Source organism: Adiantum capillus-veneris, chromosome 5 (genome assembly GCF_014529385.1).
Source record: "Adiantum capillus-veneris isolate H3 chromosome 5, ASM1452938v2, whole genome shotgun sequence".
NCBI classification, from domain to species: Eukaryota; Viridiplantae; Streptophyta; class Polypodiopsida; order Polypodiales; family Pteridaceae; genus Adiantum; species Adiantum capillus-veneris.
In genome coordinates this window covers 24605555-24630592 of record NC_140935.1, presented here as the reverse complement: position 1 = coordinate 24630592, position 25038 = coordinate 24605555, and the positions used below count along the sequence as shown (strand labels likewise).

General features: G+C 39.6%; 1 protein-coding gene across 4 annotated transcripts; it reads right to left on the bottom strand.

Moving 5' to 3' along the window:
• Nucleotides 1-5924: 5924 nt before the first annotated feature.
• Nucleotides 5925-8250, bottom strand: LOC147457023 (uncharacterized). 4 transcript variants are annotated; one of them, XM_086512067.1, is made up of 3 exons: nucleotides 8094-8250; nucleotides 6621-7362; nucleotides 5925-6535 (listed from the first exon to the last, which is right to left on the bottom strand). In XM_086512067.1, exons 2-3 carry the CDS (start codon nucleotides 7179-7181, stop codon nucleotides 6443-6445), a joined length of 654 nt encoding a protein of 217 aa, XP_086368193.1. In that variant the 5' UTR covers nucleotides 7182-7362; nucleotides 8094-8250; the 3' UTR covers nucleotides 5925-6442. The 4 variants fall into 4 exon arrangements, with proteins under 4 accessions (XP_086368193.1, XP_086368196.1, XP_086368194.1 ...); XM_086512070.1 differs by having other exon boundaries at nucleotides 6621-7365; nucleotides 8094-8248; XM_086512068.1 differs by lacking the exon at nucleotides 8094-8250 and adding an exon at nucleotides 7634-8079 and having other exon boundaries at nucleotides 6621-7365.
• Nucleotides 8251-25038: the final 16788 nt, after the last annotated feature.

Here is a 25038-nt window from a genome sequence, read left to right as displayed (position 1 = left end):
CCTCAACCTCTCATGAAGGTTTGCCAAAGACCAAAGGCGCATGCACGTACCACATACATCCATCTCCCTTGCAAACGATAGCATAGCTTGAGCGATCCGACTTGGCAATCATTAATTATATATGTGACTTGACTGCTTCCTCTTGACCAATTCAATAAACTGTGTCAAGATTTTGAAATTGTGCACCAATATGAAGCGATGTTGAAAGACCCGTTTGGGTCTCCTCCTTGACATCAACACACTTGCATTTGCTGCCATATCAAAGCTCTCATTAACTTGACCATGAAATTGCAGGCAACGTTAACAACACACAATACACATGCATCCACCTTGTGTATTTGACAGTGTAAGTGAGGATAGTGGTGGTGGCGTTCCAAGGGGTTCATGAGCTGTGTATGTGCTCACAAGCAGGGGAGGATGGCACCTAGCATCAGCATCAGTATGGATGTTTTCCCTTCACGAGAAAATCGTCAATTGTCAAGGGCGAAGAAGAAGGACTTGCGCAAAGAAAAGGGCAACATGGATAATGGGAATAATTAAAATGCAAAGGGAATTTTAGGCATTTTGGCATATTATTTTTCATGAATAAAGTAGAGAGGTGCAAGCAGGGAATATTGATTGCTCATTTACAATTTGGAATATCAAATTTGAGTACAACTCAAGAATGTTTTGTTGTGGATTGAGCACACATTGAGCAAGGTCTAAGGGATTTTGGAGTTTTTTTTGGATATACAAGCATTGAAGATGGCTTACCTTTGTACTTGTTTCATTACAATCAATAAAATCTACTTGGAATCTCTATATTTTTCTTCTCTTGTCTCTATATGTCTTAGTTTATCTCACCCTTCTCGAAGCTACAGGCCCGGTTGTTGGAGTTGGTCTTCCAACAACGCACACACAGCTTGGAGATGGAGAAGAACCTCAAGGGACCCAATAGAGAGTGTATTATTAAGTGTGTGAATACAAGATAAGATAGCCCTATAGTGATGGGCATATATAGAAAGCACGGGGGAAACTAGTGAGGGACAAAAGTTCCCCGACAGTCCTAAGTGTGTTCACACACATCACTACCATATTCATGGCAACAAATCCCCCCCAAGGAGTGATGCAATGAATGAGAGCTGGCACATAGACTATAGGGAGGTGACATGCCCTATGGACATCATCATTCCACAAAGGAAAGCAAGCCCAAAGCTTTGCAAAATGCTTCAAACTTCTCACAAGTCAATGCCTTTGTGAACAGATTCGCAAGGTTGTCATGTGTTGGCACATAAGCCAAAATGATCTCTCTATCTAAGAGTCTCTCTTTGGCATAGTGATAATGCACCTCAATGTGCTTTTTGTGAGCATGAAAGACTAGATTCCTCACAACTTCCAATGTGCTCTAACTGCCAATGTGGATGAGATTGCTAGAACTCCCAAATTCGGCATAAGGCATTTGAGCCATACACATTCAATACTGTGATAACTATGTTATACTCAACTGGCCTCACAACTAGAGGCAGCCATTGTAGGTGGCTTCTTGCTCAACCAAGATATGCATAAATTGTCAAGTATGAAACAAAAAACCACTCATGGACACTCGTGTGTCATAGAAACAAGCCCAATTTGAGACACAAAAAGCATGGAAGTATGGCAGCAATGATCTCTCCTTGGGATAAAACAACCCAAGATATATAGTGCCACTCAAGTAGCAAAAGATACTCTTAACTACTTGCCAATGCATAAATCTGTTCATTTGTGCTTGATTGCAAACTGAATATCTTGTGTTGTAATGTGTATACATAAGTTAGGCAACCAATAGATATCAAATAGAGGGTAATGTTTATAAGATCTCCAGTATCACGTAGACTTAACTTCAAACATGTTTCCATAGGAGCTGCAATTGGCTTTCAATCATGAAGTCCAAATATTCTTAGCAAAGTTTGCACATACTTTTGCCTGACATAATGAAATACCCCCATCACACTACTTAACCCAAATGCCTAAATATTATTGTAAAAGCCCCAAATAAAATGTATCAAGTGTGGCACTCAAATCAGCCTTAAATTCAACAATATGTATTGCATTCAGACCAATCTATATTATAATAAAAGGGGGAGGGATTCTTTTCCTGTCCTTTCTTGACAAAACCACGAGCATTCATTACATACCCTTCCTCATACAAGTCACGTTACAAGAAAGCGATTTTGATGTCTAATTGATGCACATCCGATCCAAAATAAGTTGCCAATGCACAAATGAAATGAACAATAGTCATACAACAAGTGGGAGCAAAAGTTCATAAGCAATGCCCCTTTTGCAACAAGCCTTGCTTTTTGTAGCAATCAATACTACCATCCGGTTTGTGTTTCATCTTATAAACCCACTTTGTACCAATGGCCTTCTTGCCAAGAGGCAAGTCACATAAGACCAAGTATTGTTCTTCACAAGTGCATCATATTCATCTTGCATAATAGCCATCCAATTCTTTGAATTTTGTGCTCCATCGAATGTGAGAATTTCATCCTCATCACACATACTTGACACAGGCAAAGCATAACAATCTGGTGCACAAGAAGAATAATGAGAACCCAAACAAGTACGAGTAGACAAAGTTGCATCCAATTTATAGTCACACAAAGTATTCACCAACCATTTTGGCATCCCTTTAACTCTATCATTTTCAATCGTGTCATCATCAAGTGCAACATTTACATCCGTATCAAAAAAAGGTTGATGTGTGACATCACTTGAACTCTGCATAGGCTAATTATTTGCCTCATTTGGACTTAGATTTATATTCCCACCATTGAAAAGAGTCAGCAAAGTATCGAAATTGTCCTATGAGCTTATACTTGTCTCTTTAATACATGGCAACAAGGACTGAACTACGCCTTCCACGAAAACATCTTGAGAAATCAAAATATAATTGCTAATGATATAACATATAAGCCTTGCTTTCAGTACTGTAACCAACAAAGATGCATTTTGACAAAATTGTCATCCAATTTCTTGCATTGTTTTTGCGATAATAGAGCGTAAGCCAAGCAACCAAAAACATGCAAGAGACCAAACATTGGCTTCTTATCATGCCATGTCTAATATGGAGTCATAGACTGCAAAGCTTTGATGGGATACCTATTAGGTATGTAGGCAATCACATGATAGCCTCTAGCCAAAAAACATGAGGCAAAGCTTGGCTTTTGACCATACATAAGCACTTGAGGAAGCTATAGTGCAAGCCCTATTCATGATGATCCTGATGAAAACGTATTGCCACCAAGGTAATCACTCTTTAATAACCCTCTTGTCATGTGCTTTGTGATTACAAGTGCGAGAGGTCCTCCTTTGGATACGCTAGATATCATAGAGAGACATTTACGATGAGCTAATTGAGTGAAACTAAAGGTAGTGTTCGATCACAAAGGGTGGTTATTGCCTTGCATACCTAAGAAAAATGAAGTGCATAATGAAAACAAGCAGAGAAAGGAAGAGTTACAGTGGCTAGTCATCAATATTTGCATGTAATTCTAGGTTTGCCCCTACATCACAAATACACTTGCTTATCTAACAATAGTAGTGTTAATGTGGCGTCTAAGTTTTTGGCTTGTTCAAACAAGCCTGACTATCCCTTGGCCAAAGGTCGTTTGAAGGTTTTGTGGAGGATGATGATCCACCATTTCCTTGATATTTCTTTCTCCTCTCCCATGTACAATTTTCTTGAAGGTTCACACTTGTTCTTTTCTCAAGTGTGGACAACATTGTTGTTTCGAATTTCTCTCTCTCTCTCTCTCTCTCTCTCTCTCTCTCTCTCTTCTATGTCTTAAGCAAGCCATTGTAACATTTCACCTTGATAGTGAATCTTATATGTTCATGTACTCATCCAAGTACAATCTAGATTTATTTCCTTGAATAGGTTTGTGGACATTTGTTCTTTACTAAAAAGATTTTATTTGACATTAACCTTTACTATGTTGCATGCAAGGTGGGTTCAACCGTTGCAATGATACTATTACTACTACTACTAATATTTTCATGTATTTATATACCTCAATCTGCTTTTCATAATGTTATACTTCTTGCAGTTTTTTAAACCCCATGTGGAGCATTATTACCTCAACATAGCCACACCTCATCCTCATCACTACATCACACGGGCATGGTCAAATGGGATCAATGGTGGAGGAGGAAAAGGCGACGCACGTCAATTATGGACCGCTAAATTTGAGGTTGCTCCAAATTTACTAATCGGCCCACATTTACAATATGACATACTCGACTCGCCTATATTTCAACGTGTGCATGAGGACGTAGTGGTTAGTGCACATGGCTTGTAGTGGGGAGGTCGGGGGTTCAAGTCATGGGGTGCGGATCAACCTGAATTTACTTTTCTTCCCGAATTTTCCAAATGCGCATCCGACGGCCAAATCGCCTTAGCCGTCGATCCCATTTGAGCATGCCCGTGCGAGATATTGTGGAGGATACCCCATGATTAAATGACAGATTCGCCCAAATCGAATCTAAGGTTCATGACAAAAGGGCTGGTGGCAATAATGGTCGTTGTTCAATCAGCACTGTGAACTCATCATGACCTACCCGGGCGTAAGAACTATACAAGTGATCGATCATTGTCTAAACGAGATGTGAACCTTGCTACGAACTACACAGGCCTGTGTGAACCATCTGTGTCACCGACACGCATGAACCACAATCACTGCCCCCTTTGTAATCCAATACACAAACACAATTATCACAGCTCCGATAAGAGGTTGAGAGTTCAAATCAGCAAGGGCCCCACTCTTTTCCGCGATGACCCCACTATTTTTCCACTCCTCTAGAAACCAGCCGCTCCTTCACTGATAGCCGTAAAATTCCCCCATTCAGATTGGAATGTCATTCAGTAGCCATACCAAGCCTGAAAGAGTCCCTGAAACAGCTCCAAAAAGCCTCTCTTACCCTCCAAACCTTGATGCTGCAAGGAACCTTCAGCATAGCTTCAATCAAGAGCCCACATTGTTGGGATCTGATTTTAAACTTGTCCTCCGTGTTGGACACATGATTGAGATAAGCACGCAAAGCGGCGCACTTGGTGGGTTAACTTGGAAGAACATGGTTGATGACGGGGTTTGCAGTAGTTTAATTGTCTCAAGGAGAAACATGCTTGCTCGTTAAGCTCTTCTCGATCTATCATCTATCATATATGCTCAAGACAGACAGCGCAAACAATTTTTCCCCAAGGCAATACCAATCAATTACTGCGACAAAAAACAAGCCAATGTGAATACCAAAAATCTCGTTCATACTGATCAATTAGGTGGATCGTCAATCAAATAGACTACCGACACAATTCGCATCTGTGTAACCATAGAGCTGTTTTGCTGCGTTTTCAGCGATATGCAAGTTTTAGCAGCCATGGATATCCCCTTTTTGCCAACAGTGAGCATCCCTCGAAACAAGCAACCAGCTTTAGAACAAAACAAAGGGGAACACTATTGATACTCTGATTCAAGCACTTCAAAAGGTAGAAAAGTGACTATCAAGTCACGGCAGGCTTAAAAAGAGAGCAGCAACTTAGTCAAGTGGTGATTCAAAAAGTACACAGAGCTCTAATACTAGACTTATTCAGCACATGGAACTGTTTGAAAAGTATCACAATACCTCATAAGGCTCACATTCTTTGAAAGTATACAAGTAAAACGTGTATGCATACAAGTAAAAAGCATCACACCACCTCTCAAGGTTAACCGAGTGACACATGAAAACGCTTTTCGAGGGAATCGTTCCCTTGAATCGATACGGATGGACTCTCAAAACATAACGCATTTCTCAAGTTAGAAAAAAAAAAGGGGCAATTTTCAAAATTCAAAATTAGCCATAGAGTGTGTGATGTTCAACATATGTTACCACCTGTGTGCCCATGTATGTAGGTTGTATCCACCTACTAGACTCCTAACTATTATGTTTCCATTAATCTCTAGAAGCATGTACAGTTTCGTATCGTGTTTCGTCTTGACGTTTTCAAAAGGACGAAACACACGAAACGAACATACACTATGAAGACAAAGCTACAATTGAAAAAGTATCATATTAGAAGGGTAAACGTCCTCTATGAACATGTATGTATGTATACGACTGACTTCAAAATCAGAAGCTGAACGCTTGACATCTGCATCTCGACAAGGCTGCCCTTTGACAACCACATACTACTAACTCAAAGTTACAAAAGAAAACCACCATATGACCTTGCATGGCTAACCTTGCAAGAAGCCTCCCTGATGGTTCCAAGTCTGTTGATCTCATACTGCAATTCTGGCAAGGATAGTTGTCATCCAAATCAACAGCCAAGTTGACCATTTTCCACTCAGCTTCTCCAAACACAGGCTTACGCACCCGTGCGATTTATTCATAATAAATTGTTGGACAATTCTATGGAAACCATCCATTTCACTTTTGCAGATAGTTAATCACTTAAAGTCACCTGACCCAGATTACAATCCCTACTTGCAATCTCCCTCTCTTGTGGGTGAATTACAAGCCTACAGTTTACGTTCACCTGCACAAAACCAGCCAGTGTGTTGAAGCTTATGTTGATTCAACCACTTGGTTTACAGGAATAAAGGGGAAAACAAAGTGCTTACCTCTACTTTAGGAGAGTTGATACCGAGCACCTTTATGCGGGCCTTCACAGGTCCATTGATGGTCAGAGCCACTCTGTCATTCACAGTAGCATCATTGAGAAGGTCCACCGAGGAAGCTTGCAGAATATTCACATGATCAACTACCAAGACAGCAGTGAGCGCACTATGGCTGTGGGCAGCCTGATGAAAAGAAGGCACTTTCGCCACACCAAGAATTGCATCCTTGTACACACAATTGAATTCCGTTGGGCTGTAGTTTATGGCAACTTTGTTCGGGTTGCTTGCCGAGAAGACAAGGGCTATGTTCATTGATAGGTAGATGGCAAAATTGGTGAGACCTTGCACTTCTCTGTCCACTTTAAAATCCTGTATGCTCGCCGATTCTAGAACAAACTCTGGCTTTGTCGGCTTTAGGACCAGAATGAAGAACAGTGCGATCCCAATGGCTATCAGTAAAAGGAAAAGCAGAGACAGAGAGATGCAGCAGCAGCAGTTACATAAACCATGTCTTGGTGCAGACTCATGATAAGATGAAGGCATATCCAATCTTCCATACGCCATGCTTGAGTCCTCTTTGATGGACTGTTTTCGTTCCTCTCCTCTGCTTTAAACAGGCTCCAGCTTACTACATGACAAAGCTTGGTTGTTGCCAACACCTTGAAGCGATATCATGTCCACTCACTGTGTTGTAAGCAATCCACAATAGCTTCAGACTTGTGCTCCCATGAAAATTGGTATTCCACTGCTTCGAAATGAAAGAAAAACACACAATTCTCAATGTGATGTAATATAAGTGCACTGTTGCAATCCATACCTACTGTAAAGATACTCCCCTTTGAAAAACCTAAAAACCTTCACACCTACGACACACATACTCTCCTTTAACCTCAAAGCCAAGCAATCTACATACCTACCACACACATACTCCCCTTGATGTAAATGTCCCCCCTTTGCAGCTCTCACAAATTGTGCATACAATGACAGAGTTTGTTTTGCTAGCACAGATTTCTTACAAGATGTTGTTTCAATAGACAACGCCCTTCTCATAGTCAAGATCGAGTAAAGTATGCCCTCAAATCCTGAAACGTCCAGCTCTACAGAGCTTCCAACTCCAGGCACATGCCTACGAGCCTATCCAATCAGCTTGGCATCCACCATCAGCTCATACACTTGAGACTCTATTTAAGCTCCAGGGAGCTCACAGAGGCCCGTTCTGATGAAGCAAGGTGACCCTTCACCTTAGATGACTCTTCACCTTCGCTTGCTTAAGAGATTAACAACGTAGAGTTTCTCTTTAACTGTTGCCCACGTCATAAGGAGTGTGCTCTACAATCAAGTGTGATGCAACCCTCGTTTCTAGCAAAGGCAGTTCAACTGAAGACGCAAGAAGCTAGATGCGCGCTCTCTCTCTCTCTCTCTCTCTCTGTGTGTCTGTGTGCACATGCACGCGCGCGCATTCGCAGAGAAAAGTACCGGAGGAGCAAGCGATGGGCGCTCGACAAAAGCATTGCCGCAGCCCGCTTCGAGCTTCAAACGGTCCAAAATGAGCTGTTGCAGGCTTTCCGTTTGTGACAAGCAATTCCTTTTTGAGCTGTCAAAATGGTACAACGTTGCAGTGCTAGACTCTCAGCTATGCAGATAATGTGACACGGTGAAAGTGGCGGGATGGACGGCGGGGGGTTTAGTTTGCCGTTGATCGCCTTCCATTGAAAAATTGATCGCCTTCCATTGAAAAAACAAGTGAAAGAGTATGTGACTACGATTTTAAAAAAAAGAAAAGATGTAAGAATCTCATGAGATGCCTTGAAAAGAAATGGGTGGAAGCAGCGACGTGGATGGAGGAAAATGAGATATATATAAAAAAAATTACGGGTGGATGCCTCGAGCAACAGACGCCGACGTGCGCACGTGGGAGGCAAGGTCACCCTCAATAGCGCTTGAGATGGAGAAGGGGCTAGGAGGGGGTCGAATGTTTTCTATTCTAATTACAGGCGTAATGTAGGAATCAGTGAAAGCTACGTGCTCAGGTGGTTAGAGCAGTGAAAGGGAGTTGAGTCCGTCCACGTTCAAAACCACGGTGTTTCCTTGGTTTTGCTGCTCCGTGTGCGCCAGAGAAAGCTAGGAAAGGCATTAGCGAAGATTCGCGTGCAATATCATTTCAAAGCTGCCAAGAGAGTCACTGTGGCTTTCTAAAACAATTAGAGTGATAAAATCATTAGGTTGATTTTAAGTAGAATTAGTGTTCGACAAAGGATTGCCTCAACTTAGCCTTGAGCCAGTTGAAAATCGAGACTAACTCATTGCAAACCATCATAAAGGGAAGAAAAACTGGTGAAATATATGAGAAAATGGTTTAGAAATCTTGCAAATTTTAAATTTATGCTAGTATTTCCGGTTTGCTTCTTCGTGGGGAAGAAACTTAGCTGACAATCGCTTAATAAAAGAGACTTTCTTGAATATTAACTAGAATTAAGTTAAAGAATGCAAAAGAATTATATATGTGTGTGTGTATCCATAGAATTTACTAGAATTATGCAAGGTGAAGCTTCATTTTAACATTCTAAAACAATATAATGCAAGAAACGTCACGATGTGAAATGAAAGTGAAATCCGTTTACTATTTAAAAATTGAAATAACAGTTAAGGCAAGTCTCAATCGTCAGTGAAAACCTTGAAAGTATGCCTAACCCAACTCTCCTCTAAGGCTTCTTTTAGAAAGCCAAAAAAATAATAAGGTTCCTACGTCGCGACTGTCCATTGTAATTCATCGTGGCAACATCTTATTCTTCAAAAAGCATTCCTGTTCCACCATGGCAATGGGCGGCCGTCCACAGTTCTTACAAGGGAGGAGTCCTTACACTTTTCACCACAAAACATGCTCAATAGTTCAATCACAGAACCTTAATTGATAGTAGCCATCGAAACAACGAAGCCACCATTCCATATTTGTTGGCAAAGGTGCAACAACTTTTTCTTTTAATCAAATGCTAGTATGAACGACACAAAACGGGAAAACGAAGGTGGGCAAAAGAGATTGTGTGAAGTTTGAACATACCCTCAGAATCTCTCCACACCCCTCTTCACAAGTTTATGGGTTGAAATCTAACTATCATAATCTTATAGGTTGCGTTTGGATTGTGCAGGCACCTATTCACACAGGTAGTTGTCGCAAGGACTCCATGAATTATCTATAGCTAGGACTCTGCCTAATTATCATAATCTTATAGGTTGCGGACAAGCTTCCAAAGCTAAAGTAGTGCTGCATTTGACTAAAAATAGCATATTTTCACGATTAACCCCATGCTACACCACATAGAGAGTTTTTTTCGCAACTAGTTTTTTTTTTTTTTAACTTCAATGGGTTCCTAATGTAAGGATCAGGTTGCTATAGCTCCACATTTTTTTGATGGTGCATATAATTAAGTACAAAAAGGTTGCATTATGGTATTCTTCATACCTATCTCAGTGTTCGCATGCGTACACCCATATTTACTTGTATATATGTTTTATATCAATTCACCTTGGTAACTCATCTTCATACACTAACATCCACAAACCATCAAAAACAGGCAAACATGTTTTCTTATGACTATTCTAAACATAAGAACAAAGCCCAAAAATTGTACGAACAAAGAAACTGGCTTCCACATTGTGGCCATGTCAATCTCTTTGAAAAGTATGTACTTATATCCATATTGGTATTGTATGCTTAGGTTTGGACCTAAGCTACAAATTGATCATGTTCTTGAAAGAATTGAGCAATATTTGACATGAAATGTACATTTCTAGCTCAAAAAGAGTCTGATTTTTGTAAAATGGAATATTTTTTCGAATCAAACTTTCCTTTCTATTGCATACAAATTACCAAAAAATGATCAAAGTGTAAAATTTATCCCTAGCACTAGTCCTGTAATTGGACACTTAAGTGTTTTGAGACACTAAAGTGTTCTGTTTTCCTGCCATGTTTGGGCAATTTATTTTTCAAGCTAGAAAGAAGTTTTTTACACCTTGCTTCTACCATAGGTTGGCTATGAGGGAAAGAAAACACTGGATTTTTCTCCATGTCAAAATACAATCCCTATGGAGAGATATTATAATAGGTTTTAAGACATAAAATTTAGTAAAATTTCAAGCTATTTTGCCAAAAAAATCATAAAATTATTATACCTTTTTGTAGAAGATGACCCTTTTTATGTTTATAAAAGCCAAGTGTTAGTACTTAGTGTTACAAAAAAATGGAATGCCCTTTAAAGACTAGTTTCCAAGTCATATGCAAGTTATAGACATAATTTCATACTTGAGGAAGCGTTGAATAAGAGCATAATATTGGTCTTCGAAAGGTCCCCTCATGGAATTGGGGCTATTCTAGTGTAGTTTGACAACTATAAATCGCTTTATATGTTGAAACCAAGAAACTACAAATTTTTTCAGCTTTCTAACTCACTTAAATCTTGTTGCTTGAACTCTATCTTGAATTTTTTATTGTGCAAAAACTCATGAAAATCTTGAGTTCTCCATAATAACATTGAAACCAAGGTTTTAGGCGCCCCAATAGTGTATGTACCATGTACTTTGATACCTTTAGTTGATCTACATGAAAAGTTTGATAGTATCTAGGTTTTGAATGCTTATGTCTCAATAATGAAAATATCAAAGTTTTCTCTTACACAATTTTGAACATTTAAAATGATCCAATAATTTTTGCATACCAAAGCCCTTCTACTTGCCATCTTGAGTTCTCAATGGAAAGGGTAAGCAATGTATCACTTTCTAAAACTCACAAATACATCAAAAATATATATATATTTTTGTATACAACGATACGCTTGAAATGTCCATATCAAATACGTAAAAAATTCCATTATTTTATATACTCTAAAGTGAATTTTTTTGCACATAAAACTTTCAATTATCTATAGCACAATTGTGAAAAAATCATGTAAATTTTTCTACAAGGTCGCTTCATTTTGCCTTCTGCTTATAGAGTCAATTTCTTCAAAGCAATAATCGCAGTCTGACGAGGGTCAACTTGATGAGTATAGTTCTTGATCATGGTAGATTCTAAAATGCAACGGTATAAAAGACCCTCTAGCTAGCACATTTATGCATATCAAGAGTGGTTTTCTTAAATACATCATCTGATGCAAATAGCATTTAATTTACATTTGTAAAAAAAGGACACGTAGGTGTCTTGTTTTGGTACCAAACTAGTGCTAAATTTACTTGCATTTAATTTACATTTGTAAAAAAAGGACACTTAGGTGTCTTGTTTTGGTACCAAACTAGTGCTAAATTTGCATGGCATGACTTTCATAAATAGGCTATAACTTCAAATACATAAAGTGTATATGCATTAGAAGCATTTGAAAACCTTTATAGACAAAAGCTACTTATGTAACACCATACAACTTATTAAGAGGCATTTTAGGGTGATCTATGGCCAATGTTATGAAAATTGTGCACAAACAACACACATTCTTTGGCAATGTTTTATTAAGAAAATGCTTATGAAAGACATTTCTAGAGTTGGAATCCATAGCCCAAAAAAATTCAAGTTTTTCCAAGTCATATGCTATCTTTGTGGATATCGAACATTCTCAAACCTCATTGGCATCTCTTGTGATAATTTTAGGATATTGCTTGGTTAAGAGGACATAAAAGTGCCCAAGGACATAAAATTATCTAATTATCAATCTAACGTTAAAGCATAGACTATGACCATAGTAGTTTGATGTTTGAATCCAATGGTATGATTTTTTTTGGCAAATGTTGATAATGGTTTAAAAAATAAAGATTCCTCAATGCAACATTCTTCTTTCTCCTCTTCCATCTCTGGCTATTTCTCTATTGCAAGAACAAGCAAATGTTGCTAGTAAATTAAAAGAACTATTAATGTAATACAAGGATGTGTTTCCAAAAATTTACCATCAGGGTTACTGTTGACATGTTCTTTGCAATACGGCATAGATTTGGTTGAAGGAAGTAAGCCCTTGGTAAACCATCCTACAAAATGAGTCATTTTGAGGCTATTGAGATGGAGCATTAGCTTGCTCACTACCTTAGTACCGGGTTCACACAACTCATGGGCCTCTCGCATTTTCTTGGTAAAGGAAAAAAATAGTAGTATGCGCATGTGCATAGATTATCATGGCCAAAACATACTGTTAAGAACAAGTATTTATTGCCTAGAGGGGATGAGTTATTTGATAAATTCACCAATGCTCGTATCGTTACAAAGATAGATTTGTGGCCATGGTATCATTAAGTACGCATTAGGCTTGTTGATATACCCAAACCCGCTTTTCAAAAAAAGTTTGGACACTATGAGTTTTTTATTATGCCTTGTAGATTGGCCAATGCGCTAGCTACTTTCATGATGCTTATGGATAGTGTCTTGAAACCATACCTAGGCAAGTTTATTATTGTTTTCCTCAATGAAATCCTAGTGTATAGTGCTTCTAAGTAAGAGCACTTACAACATCTACAGCAGGTGTTTGAATCACTATAGCAAAACAAGTTATATGCCAAGGAATCCAAGGTTGATTTTCTCAAAGATGAGATTCACTGTTTGGGGCATGTAATTTTGGTTATCGGTCTTCATATGGATAAATCCAAAGTGGATGGCATTTGTAGATGGCCTTCTCCCAAGAATACGTAAGACCTTCAGATTTTCTTGGGATTTGTAGGTTTTTACCGATGATTTGTTAAAAACTATGCTTGTTTTGTTGTTCCTATGATGAACCAACTGAAAGCCAAGGGGAAAATCTTTCAGTGGGACAAAGCTCAACAACAAAATTTTGATGATCTCAAGGTTGCATTAGCTATAGGTCCTATTTTAGCTATTGTAGACCCTATGAAACCGATTGTGCTCGAAATGGTGTAGGGGAGGCTAGGTAGACTGCAACTGTGGGGAAGCCATGAGGAGTTGTGAAGCTACCCACAGACTAGAAATTACAAACTCCCATGTCATAAATGCTTTTTGGCCATATACCATCTTGAATGGTGTACAATTAATAGCCACTTAAGCAGTACGATAAGCCCATAGAGTTGAAGCCAGCTTCAAATCTCAATCTGTGCGATAAGCTAAAGATGTTATGTTTTCATCGACACGCATAGCAAGAGAGTACAACTCCATCTTTAGACTCATCATTGAATACTTAGCTTTAGCACCAAAAATATTCTCTAGCTCTATCCAAGCATCAATAGAAGATTGCATGTCATCTAAATAATGAATAAAGTCACATCAGAATAATACCTAATGCTTGCTCATCCTTGTATTGTTGCTCTGCAGATAACGCTCTCGTAACTACAACCGATGTACTTGTTTCGTCGGTTGAGAGGGGCTTGACCACGCTCCAGAGATTCTTTCGTATCAGATAGGCCTTTACTTTGATTCGCCAAGTATGAAAAATGGAACCATTGAATTTATCGACTTTCGATGCCATATTGAGGCCTTCAAGAAGCATGATAACAAGGGCGATTGTTGTTGGTTATTGCATTGGCTTTGTCTTTGTCTTCGTGTTGCTCGTGTAGGTCAAAAGACTAGTGTGTTCATATGTTTTTAGAAGCTAAGCAATGATACCAAGCAAGCACCTTTGGATAGTTTGATAAGCTATCAATTCGCAATACAAAATTGTTTACCAAGTATCATCCACTCTTGCATGTGTTGGCTTTTGGAGCTATGGTGGATGTAGCCAAGGAGAGAGTGCTTTGAAATGCTTGTAAAAAACAATTGCTAAAATTTGCAGCTGCAAAAGCTTGATTGATATATTGTAAGGGTATGAAGACCCTCTTGATTGAAGGCAAACAAACCAAAAATTAAAATTTTAATTGATTGTGAAAAAAAAAGGAAAAAGCAACAATAAGGGCAAGCTCTGTATCTGGGGTAGTCAGCGCTAGAGTCATTTTCTTTCATGGCGAATTGTGTGAGCATCCATAGCCTCTAGTGCAGCAACGGGTTTTGGTCTACAACTCAGGGTGACCTCTTTGAGGGCCGTTTTGATCAATTTCATGCAAGTCTTGTTTTTTCCTTTCCTCTTCGCAGACAACCTTTCCCACGCGGCTTGGCAGCTCGGCTTAACAAATCTCTGATACCATTTGTAGGGAGACTAGGGAGGGTGCAACCGTGGGGAAGCCATGGTGAGAGAGGAAGTGCTACAGAAGGAGATGAACGAGAGAGAAAGAGGAAAAAAGTCAATACATTAATAATAACGCTATGCTTGTATTTGATTAATGAATTATATATATAGAGGAAAAGACTTTCCATGCAAATTCAACTGCCAAACTCTACTAGTAGTTTGCATGCCATGGGGAATGTTCCCACAAACTTGGGCTTGAAACCCACCAAATGGATGCTAGTAATTGTACTATTGGAGCAATTCTTTTGCATGAGGGAAGGCCAATTGCATTTGAAAGCAAGAAACTTGATTCAGCGCAATAGGATTACTTTGTTTATGAAAGAGAATTCTATGCAATAGTGTCTACTTTGAAAATATGGCAACATTATCAATTTGATATTATGTTTGACCATGAAAGTATACAAATGGTTTACACAATAAACTGATTTGGAGGGTCGAAAGGCTAGGTGGGTTGAGATTCTTTAGGATTATGATGCAAAGCTCCGGTATCGTAAAGGACAATACAATATGGTAGCTAATGCTCTTAGCCATATGCCTGAGATCAACTCTCTTCTCTTTATAGATTTTTGAAGGGACTTTTTGGAATATTTAAAGGAAAAATATGAGCATGATACAACATACTCCATAGTGTGGAGCCATGTGAAAATGAGGTGTAACATTTAATGGTCTAGTAACTTGTGTGTAGCGGAAAATAACATAGACAGAGTGAGAATTTCATTAAGAATAGATTCCTAATGAGCATAGCAAGAGTGCTTGGATGGAGAGAGCAAAAAAATCATAACCCCTAGTTAGATAGGCATGAACAATACTTCAAAAAGAGAGAGAAATTAAGCTATTGACAACAATTGAGGATCATATTTACTTGGAGCCCGGTCCCTCCTCCAAAAGGCTTTGTATTATAGGTTTCCCCCATCAACGGAGACATTTTACAATGCAATACTTTGTGTTCCTTCAATAACTTGCTGATGCAATGAAGATGGAAGCTTCAAGCACCAAGCATACACTTGAAAAACACAACATCAATTTCCTCACGGTCTCAGACCCAAGACCTCACACATCTTCGAAGATGGTGAGAGCTAGCGGGGTATGAGAGTAGATCTAGAGGAAGAAGAAGTATCCTTACGAGAAAGAAGTATTTCTCCTTACATAATCACTCTTAATAGCTTAGTATAGCTCAGTAATTAGCATGGTAGAGGAGATGAGCATCATTGGAGCTTGGCTCTTGGTTGGTTTGCATCACAAAGCTAAGAGTTTTTGGTGTAGGCCTCGCTTCTCACAAGCTTGGAGTAGATGATGAGCTTTCCATTAAAGCTTGAGAAGGAGATAGTCTTCTTTACTTCACACACAAGTTTGTGTGAGTGTGTGTGATAATGCCTTGCAAAAATCAGCCCCCTCTGTCACTTGGTCGACCCCTCTCGCTATTTCCTCTTGTTGGCCCCTCATTGGCTCATGCAAGGCTTAGCCAATAGGAAATTAGAGGTCAAATGGAGAGCCTTGTGACAAGTGTCCCTCTTTCCCCTTTAATGAGAGATTTAGGTAATTATATAAGTCAATTAAACTCTCATTGGACCTCTTAGTCTTCTGGCCAATAGGAATCAGGCAAGCCATTGGGCTGGTGAATACTCATTGGACCCCTTGGTAGACTGTCCAATAATCTTCTAGAGAGCTTAATTTCTATTGGTTCCTTCATCAAGTGTTTTTAAATGAATTAAAATAAACTTATTCTAGCCTAATTCTCATTGGTCCACCTCTATGGCCATCCAATAGGATTTGAATGAGGGTTTGGGGGCAACTGGACTAGGAGCCTGACATGTGTCCACTATGCCCTTTGTGTAAAGGGAGCTTGGAAGAGTGTGTGTGTGTGTGTGTGTGTGTGTGTGTTTCTCTCTCATCCCCTACAAAATGGGCTTGCCCCCTCCTTGATAGGGATGTGGGAAGTCTTTTGAGTCTTCCCACAAGCATCCAAAATTCCCTAAGGCTTGACCATTGAACATTTCATTGAATTTTGGAACCTAACCTTTTTGGAAGTCTTAATGGGGCGAACCTTAGGGTCTTTGAAGCCCATTGATGCACATTGCTCTTTTGCAGATGGTCCCTCTTTGGATCCCTATTTTCCTTCCTTTGGATCCCTATTGAGACCGGCTTGCCAGCCTTACCAATATTCTAGCTTTTTCTCCCTTGGTACTTTCCCATATTAAATGATCAGTTTAATATGAGAAAATCATTTAGGAGAATTAGATATTAGTTATTATGACATTACCTCTCTGTTGAAATCATAGTCGTCCTTGACTATGAGGTAGAGACGATAAAGCCTAGTCATTAGTTTGTTTGCTTGCGGGTAGAGGACCCCTATTTCACCCTACGACGTCATCCCAGAATGGATGACTAATCCATTTGGTGCTTGAGAGCCTAAGACGCCGCAAGCATGTCTGCGCGTCAGTCCTATCAATCTTCCATAGTAGAGTGACAAGCTCTACTTGGTGTTTGGGAGACGTCGTCTTCGCAAACATGATCCTAAGCATGAATACTTCTTAACATTTGTGCACAATAAAGAAAAAGATTCTTACAAGACAAAAACTTTGTTCATTTAAACATATTTACATTTGCTGACTCTAAGCATTGTAAGCATTGACAAGGTTGAGGTTATCCTTTAATTGTATGCCTTGCATCCATCTAGCATCTTCAAAAGGATAGTTCTTAAACTTAATAAGATATTGTCGGATAATATTACCGCCTCTCAATACCTTGTCTTCATGTCGGAGAATGGACTCGGGCTGCAACACCTTTTCTTGGTCCTCGATCTCCGGTGGGTCTTCAATAGTTGGTTCTTGAGGTGGCTCTCCTTTGTAAGGCTTTAGTAGGCTCACATGGAAAGCCTTGTGTATGAGCCAATGATTGGGCAACTTGAGTTGATAGGCCATCTCATTGATTGGTCTAAGAATTTGGAAGGGACCATAGTACCTTTTTGCTAACTTAGCATAGTACTTTTGGTGTCCCGTAGGATTCTTGCCCGTTGTGTGCCTTGATCGAGCCTTGGGAAATTTAAGCAAGACCCAATCATATTGTTTAAAGGCTTGAGCTCTTATGTGCTTATTAGAAGTAGCCTTTTGCCTTTGCTGTGAGATAGAGATAGCATCCTTAATCTTTTGGAACGATTCTTGTAGGTCTCGGCTATACACATCTACAACAAAGATCTTCCCATGTATGTTAAGTAGCAGGGGACTTTTGGATCTTCCCTCAATTACCTTGAAAGGTGCTTTTCCGATGGAGGCATGTACAATGTTATTATAGGCATACTCCACCAATGGTAAGTACTTTTCCCATTGGGACCTTTGATCTACTTTTGTTACATAGGCTTTTAGTAGATCAAGAATTGTTAGGTTAGCTATTTCACTTTGGCCATCCGTTTGCGGATGATAGGCCGAAGAGAAGTTTAGACTTGTCCCTAAATTCTCAAAGAGACCCTTCCAGAAATTACTGGGCATTCTAGGATCTGTGTCCAATACAATGGGGATTAGCAAGCCGTGGTAATTGAAGATTTGTGAGATGAAGAGGGTTGCCATTTGATGGGCTTTGATAGTCTTTTTGACAGGTATGAAGTGTGCTTGTTTGCTAAACCTGTCTACTATCATCCATATTCATGTATTCCCATGGATAGACTTGGGCAATCCAAAGATAAAATCCATGGATATGCTCTCCCATGGTGAATTAGGGATTGGCAAAGGTTGAAGCAATCCAGGTTGATTCCCTCTATGAAACTTCGTCTTTTGGTATACCACACATTTTGAAACATACTCTTATATGTTTGCTTCATGGCAGGTCAATAAAAATATGTTTCTATCCCTTTTTGGGTAGACTTAATCCCTCTATTCCCCGCATAAGGAGGAGCATGAGATTCATACATTACTTCCTCACGTAGTGAGTTAGTAACGCATAATCTATTTCCATAGAGAAGATAACCATCTTGTAGGGTAAATGGTTCTTCTTTCTTCCCTAGTGCAAGGGCTGAAATCACGTCTCTAAAATCGGGATCAATAGCGTACTCATCTATCATGGAAGATAGATCATTGTGACTTTGCTATGGAAACCACATTTACTCTCGGTCATCTTGAGAGTGCATCGGCTACTTGATTATGCTTGCCAACAACGTGAGAAATATGAAAATGAAATTGCGAAAGGAAATTTGTACACCTCATCTGTTTGCCAGAGAGCTTGGTCTGTGTCATGAAGTACTTAAGGTTTTGGTGATCTGTCCGCAAAATGAAAGGAGTCCCCAATAAAGAGTGCTTCCACGAGTCTAGAGCATGTAGAACTACTGAGAGTTCTTTCTCATATATGCCTAGAGCTTGCTCAATAGGGCCAAGCCTTCAACTTTCATAGGCTATGGTGTGCCCTTCTTGAAGCAAAACAGCTCCAAGGCAATCACCACAAGCGTCACATTGGACCTCAAATGGCTTTGAGAGATCCGGCAGTGTAAGCACATGTTGAGAGATAAGCTTATTTCTGATAACTTTTCTATGAAGTGTCTATAGTATGCACACATACCTATAAAGCTTCTTAATTCATGTAGATTCCTTGGATTAGGTCATCCTTTTATTACCTCTAGCTTTGACGGATCCATTTGGATGCCATCTTGAGAGATAATTGTGACCTAAATACTTCATGAATCTCTTATAAGAAAAACTCACTTTTCTTTTGATTAATATAAAGGTTATTCTCTCATAAACTTGAAATATTACCTGGAGGTGTTGCTTGTGTTCGTCTAGTGAGTTAGAGTAGATGATTATATCATCAAAGAATCCTAATAGCTTCTCCATCAAGCGGTTAAATGTGGTTGGTGCATTGGTCCAGCCAAAAGGCTTGACAATGTACTCGTAAAGACCAAACGTAGTGTAAAGTGTGGTCTTTACAATGTCTTGATCAACTATCCTTATTTGATGATAGCCACTTTTTAGGTCAATCCTACTAAAGTAGGTCGACCCTTGTAGCTAATCAAATAGGTCTTCTACCCATGGAACGAGAAACCTATTTTTGATAGTGATCCTATTTAGTACTCTATAGTCGATACACATACGATATGTGCCGTCTTTCTTTTGCACTAATAACACTGGTGAACAAAATGGAGATGAGCTAGGCCTGACCATGCCCTTCTCAACTAACTCATGCACTTGCCGCATACTCTCCTCTTGTTGAGCTTGGGAAACTCTATAAGGAGGTTTATTAGGTGGTGGACTTCCTGGAAGAAGTTCAATTGCATGGTCATCATTGCCTCATTTTGGAGGTAGTTCACAAGGGATATCGTCAATAAAAACATCTGGAAACCCCTTGAGGAAATTGGATAACTCTAATTCCTTTTGATTGTATATATTTTCTTTTGCTAAAGCATTAGGTTCATTTTGAGAATCTTTAACAAAAATCATGTACACGGAAATAGAGCTCTTTATTGAATTATTGAAAGCTTGCTTATGTACAATGGGTATGGTGTTACCCAACTCCCTAGCATCTATGTACATATCGTTTTCCCTGAACCTAAAGTAGATTTTCCTTTTAGGGAATCTAACATTGGCAGCTATGCAATCAAACCATGGTGCCCCTAGGATTACATCCTCGTGCTTGAGAGGAGAGATAAAGAAGTCCTCCTTGTCCACATAGCTTTGGACCAGGAGCCTCAATTTTCCAATTAAGGGAGTGACTGAGGCTTCCCTTGAAAGAACCATCGGCAGGTAGGACATCTCCCATCTCATAGGCTTGGATGCCTAGCTTGGTGGCCAACTCTGTAGATATGAAATTGTGAGTAGAACCAGGGTCAAAGAGAATGAAAGCATCATGTTCTCTTACCTTTCCCCAAGCATGGCATAGAGGAGATCCTTTGTGGTGAGCATCCTCTTCTTGGATTTCAACTAAGGTAGCTCTAGGAGGCTCATTTCATGTATTCTTGTGGGAGCAAGCACGATAGGAATGCCCTTGCTCCCCGCACTTGAAACAACGGTTATCTTTACAATAACGCTCTAGCTCTTCAGGAGAGAGTTTATCTTTGCCTTTATAAACTCCCTTCTCCTTAGCTTTGTTGTTGTTGGCGTTGCCTTTAGGAGACTTCTGGAGATTGTCCTTCCCCTTAGGCTCGTTACGGTCCTTGTTTTCTGTGGGCTTAAGATTTCTCTTAGCCCCTTGTTAGAAATTGATTCGTGAAGCCACCATGGTATGGTGTATGACCGCATATATGGTGCGTGGCCTTTGGGAGTTGACATACTCCGCCATATATTCAGTTAAACCCGCAAAAAATTGTTGTTTTTTCTCTCCAAAATCTATCTTTTTGAAAATAGTGGTTTTGAGATATAAATCCCTAAACTTGTCTACATATTTGTGAATAGATTCATAGGGAGAGAGATTCAAACTTCGCCATTCAGTGAATACTTTGTCTTTGTCATCGGTAGCCAAAAACTGCTTCATGATGAAAGCTCGTAAAGCTTTCCATGTTCGTGGAGGGTCACCGTTTGCTTGTAGGCTAGACCGCCATTGCCTGACAGACTTTTGAAAATGCATAGCTACATGGCAGAGTTTAGAGGACTCTGTGAAGCCCTCATCTTCAAACGCCGCACTGAACTGTTGGATAAAGGCCAAGACTTTGTCCGTAGCACCAAAAGTGCCATCGTAGGTAAGGAAAGAGATGTTCTTTCCTCCCTCTTTGAAATTTTTGAGCTTGGACGACCTCTTCCATGCGGCATAGGATTTTCTATGGCTTCTTCTTTTAGGTGGTTCAAGAGCTGCACCATCACTTTCTTCAGAAGAGGAAGAGTATGAGGAGGATGGAGAAGAGGGTGACCTATTTCTTGCCTTTTTCTTCCCTTGTTCCTCCTTGTCTGCACCATCACTTTCTTCAGAAGAGAAAGAGGATGAAGAAGATGGAGAAGAGGGTGACCTCTTTCTCGCCTTTTTCTTCTCTTGCTTTCTCTCGTCCCTCTTTGAATTATGGTGTAGAGAAGTGTGCGATGGTCTTCTTCGCTTAGGGGGTGTTGGAGAGCGTTTTTCACGCCGTCTTTGTGGATCCATCTCCGTTGAGGTGGCAGGAGACTCACTTCTTTCTCGTTCTTTCAGTGGGGGCTCTACCATTGAAACTTGAGTTCTCCTTTAAGAAGGAGATGCATCGTTAAGTAGTAGATTTTTGAGCCCTTCGTACGAATCCTCTTCTTCTTCCCTTATCGGAGAGAGGCCTCTTTTGGAAGTCTCACAAGGAGGCTTCCTAGGTACTGTCTCTTCTTTGTGGGGAGTTTGGAGAATCCCATGAGTATGTAGCTGCCATTGCAGTTCACCTTGGACGGATGGATTGCCATGGCTTGTTGAAGCCTAGTAACAAGGTAACTAACAAGCATAGGGGCATCATTATTAGTAGCATGTTCATTCGTAAAATCAAAGCTATCAACATTAATTTCACTCTCTTTACTATTGTCAACTATTCTAACAAATTTTAAGTGTAAATTTTACTATTGTCAACCATTCTAACAAATTGTAAGTGTAAATTTTTTAAGTGTACTTTGTCACTTCAAGCCGTAGTTCCTACTCATTGTAACCCTTTAGAAAAGCACTCAAGCTCCTGTAACTGTGGCTCAAATATCATTAATTGCAAGGAATAGAAGAAAGGATTTTTCACCACCAAAATAGTACCGGCTCCTGTCAAGCTTCTAATAGCTCAATAATGATTAAGCCGTAAGCAAGCCCCGTAGGACTCCACTATTAAGCCCATAGCTCTCGACGGTGATGCCCCATTATCTGCACGAAGCAGGCGCACTACAAGGCTGAAAAATCCCTATTCTACTTACTCAATTGCAATTAATAATACCAACCATTTATAGTCAGTTTGAGGACCTCTCTTCTTGAGCAAGAAAAGAGAAACCAATAGCTCTGATACCAATGTAACATTTAATGGTCTAGTAACTTGTGTGTAGCACAAAATAACATAGGCATAGTGAGTATTTCATTAAGAATATATTTCAAATGAGCATAGCAAAGTGCAACAAAAGCATAACACCTAGTTAGATAGGCATGAACAATACTTTAAAAAGAGATAGAAATTAAGCTATTGACAACAATTGAGGACCGGATTTACTTGGAGCCGGTCCCCCCTCCAAAAGGCTTTGTATTATAGGTTTCCCCCCATCAAGGGAGACATTTTACAATACAATACTTTGTGTTCCTTCAATAACTTGCTGGTGCAATGAAGATGGAAGCTTCAAGCACCAAGCGTACACTTGAAAAACACAACATCAATTCCCTCACGGTCTCAGACCCAAGACCTCACACACCTTCGAAGATGGTGAGAGCTAGCGGGGTATGAGAGTAGATCTAGAGGAAGAAGAAGTATCCTTACAAGAAAGAAGTATTTCTACTTACATAATCACTCTTAATAGCTTAGCATAGCTTAGTAATTAGCATGGTAGAGAAGATGAGCATGCATTGGAGCTTGGCTCTTGGTTGGATTTGCATCACAAAGCCAAGAGTTGTTGGTGTAGGCCTCCCTTCTCACAAGCTTGGAGTAGATGATGAGCTTTCCATTAACACTTGAGAAGGAGATAGTCTTCTTTACTTCACACATGAGTTTGTGTGAGTGTGTGTGTGATAATGCCTTGCAAAAATCAGCCCCCTCTCTCACTTGGTCGACCCCTCTTGCTATTTCCTCTTGTTGGCCCCTCATTGGCTCATGCCAGGCTTAGCCAATAGGAAATTAGAGGTCAAATGGAGAGTTTTGTGACAAGTGTCCCTCTTTCCCCTTCAGTAAGAGCTTTAGGTAATTAAATCATTCAATTAACCTCTCATTAGACCTCTTAGTCTTCTGGCCAATAGGAATCAAGCAAGCCATTGGCCTGTTGAATGCTCATTGGACCCTTGGTAGACTGTTCAATAATCTTCTAGAGAGCTTAATATCTATTGGTTCGTTTATCAAGTGTTTTTAAATGAATTAAAATAAATTTATTCTAGCCTAATTCTCATTGGTCCACCTCTATGGCCATCCAATAGGATTTGAATGAGGGTTTGGGGGCAACTGGCCTAGGAGCCTGACATGTGTCCACTATGCCCTTTGTGTAAAGGGAGCTTGGAAGAGTGTGTGTGTGTGTGTGTTTCTCTCTCATCCCCTACAAAATGGGATCTCCCCCTCCTTGATAGGGATGTGGGAAGACTTTTGAGTCTTCCCACAAGCATCCAAATTTCCCTAAGGCTTGACCATTGAACATTTCATTTAATTTTGGAACCTAACCCTTTTGGAAGTCTTAATGGGTTGAACCTTAGGGTATTTGAAGCCCATTGATGCACATTGCTCTTTTGCAGATGGTCCCTCTTTGGATTCCTATTTTTCCTCCTTTGGATCTCTACTGAGGCGAGTCTGCCAGCCTTACCAATATTCTAGCTTTTTCTCCCTTGGTACTTCCCCATATTAAATGATCAGTTTAACATGAGAAAATCATTTAGAAGAATTAGATATTAGTTATTATGACATGAGGAATCCTTCTCACTCCAATGCTAGCGGTGTATCTTTTTCTTGCACACCCAATTCTCCTGTTTTGAGTGATGAACCATAGAGATGGAAGAATTTTTCCATAGATGATGGGACCTACTCCACAAGGGGAGAGTTTTTGTACCAACGAACGTAGACATTTGACATCAAATTCTATATGAATGTCATGACAATCCTAGTGCAGGGCACCTAGGCATGAAGAAAACTTATGCACTCGTACGTACGATGACAATTTTATTGCCCAGCTTTATATAGGTATGTTCAAGTCTATTTCTTGAATTGCCAAAAATGTGGTTAATAAAGCAGAACGCCTAAAATCAGGAGGCCTCATACATCCTTTGGAGATTCCCAATCGTAAAAAGTATCTCTATGGAATTTACCAACCACTATACAAGGTCATGATTCTGTACGGGTGGTAGTAGATAGGTTGACTAAAGTTTGCAAATTTATTCCAACCAAGTTCAAGATTAAAACTCTAGAGTTAGCAAAGTTATTTGTTGACAATCTATATAGACTATACGGATTGCCCAACAACATTGTGAGTAATTATGATCCCAAGTTCAATGATCATTTTTGGAGGGTTGTGTTTAAAAGATCGGGCACACAACTCAACATTGGTATTGTAGATCATCCAGAAATGGATGGTATGACTAAACGTGTTAATCAGGTGCTAGAGGATATGCCAAGAGCATACATTAGGAAAAAGCAATATGATTGGAAAGATTATCTTCCTATTTTATATTTTGCTTATAATAGCAAAGCATGTGACAAC

Bases quoted from the DNA above. Each gene is read 5' to 3' on its own strand.
- LOC147457023 (XM_086512067.1), bottom strand. From the start codon at position 7,181: ATGGCGTATGGAAGATTGGATATGCCTTCATCTTATCATGAGTCTGCA. The intron at 6,536-6,620 runs GTAAGCACTTTG...GGTTTTGTGCAG, and splicing joins TCAACTCTCCTAAAGTAGAG to GTGAACGTAAACTGTAGGCT.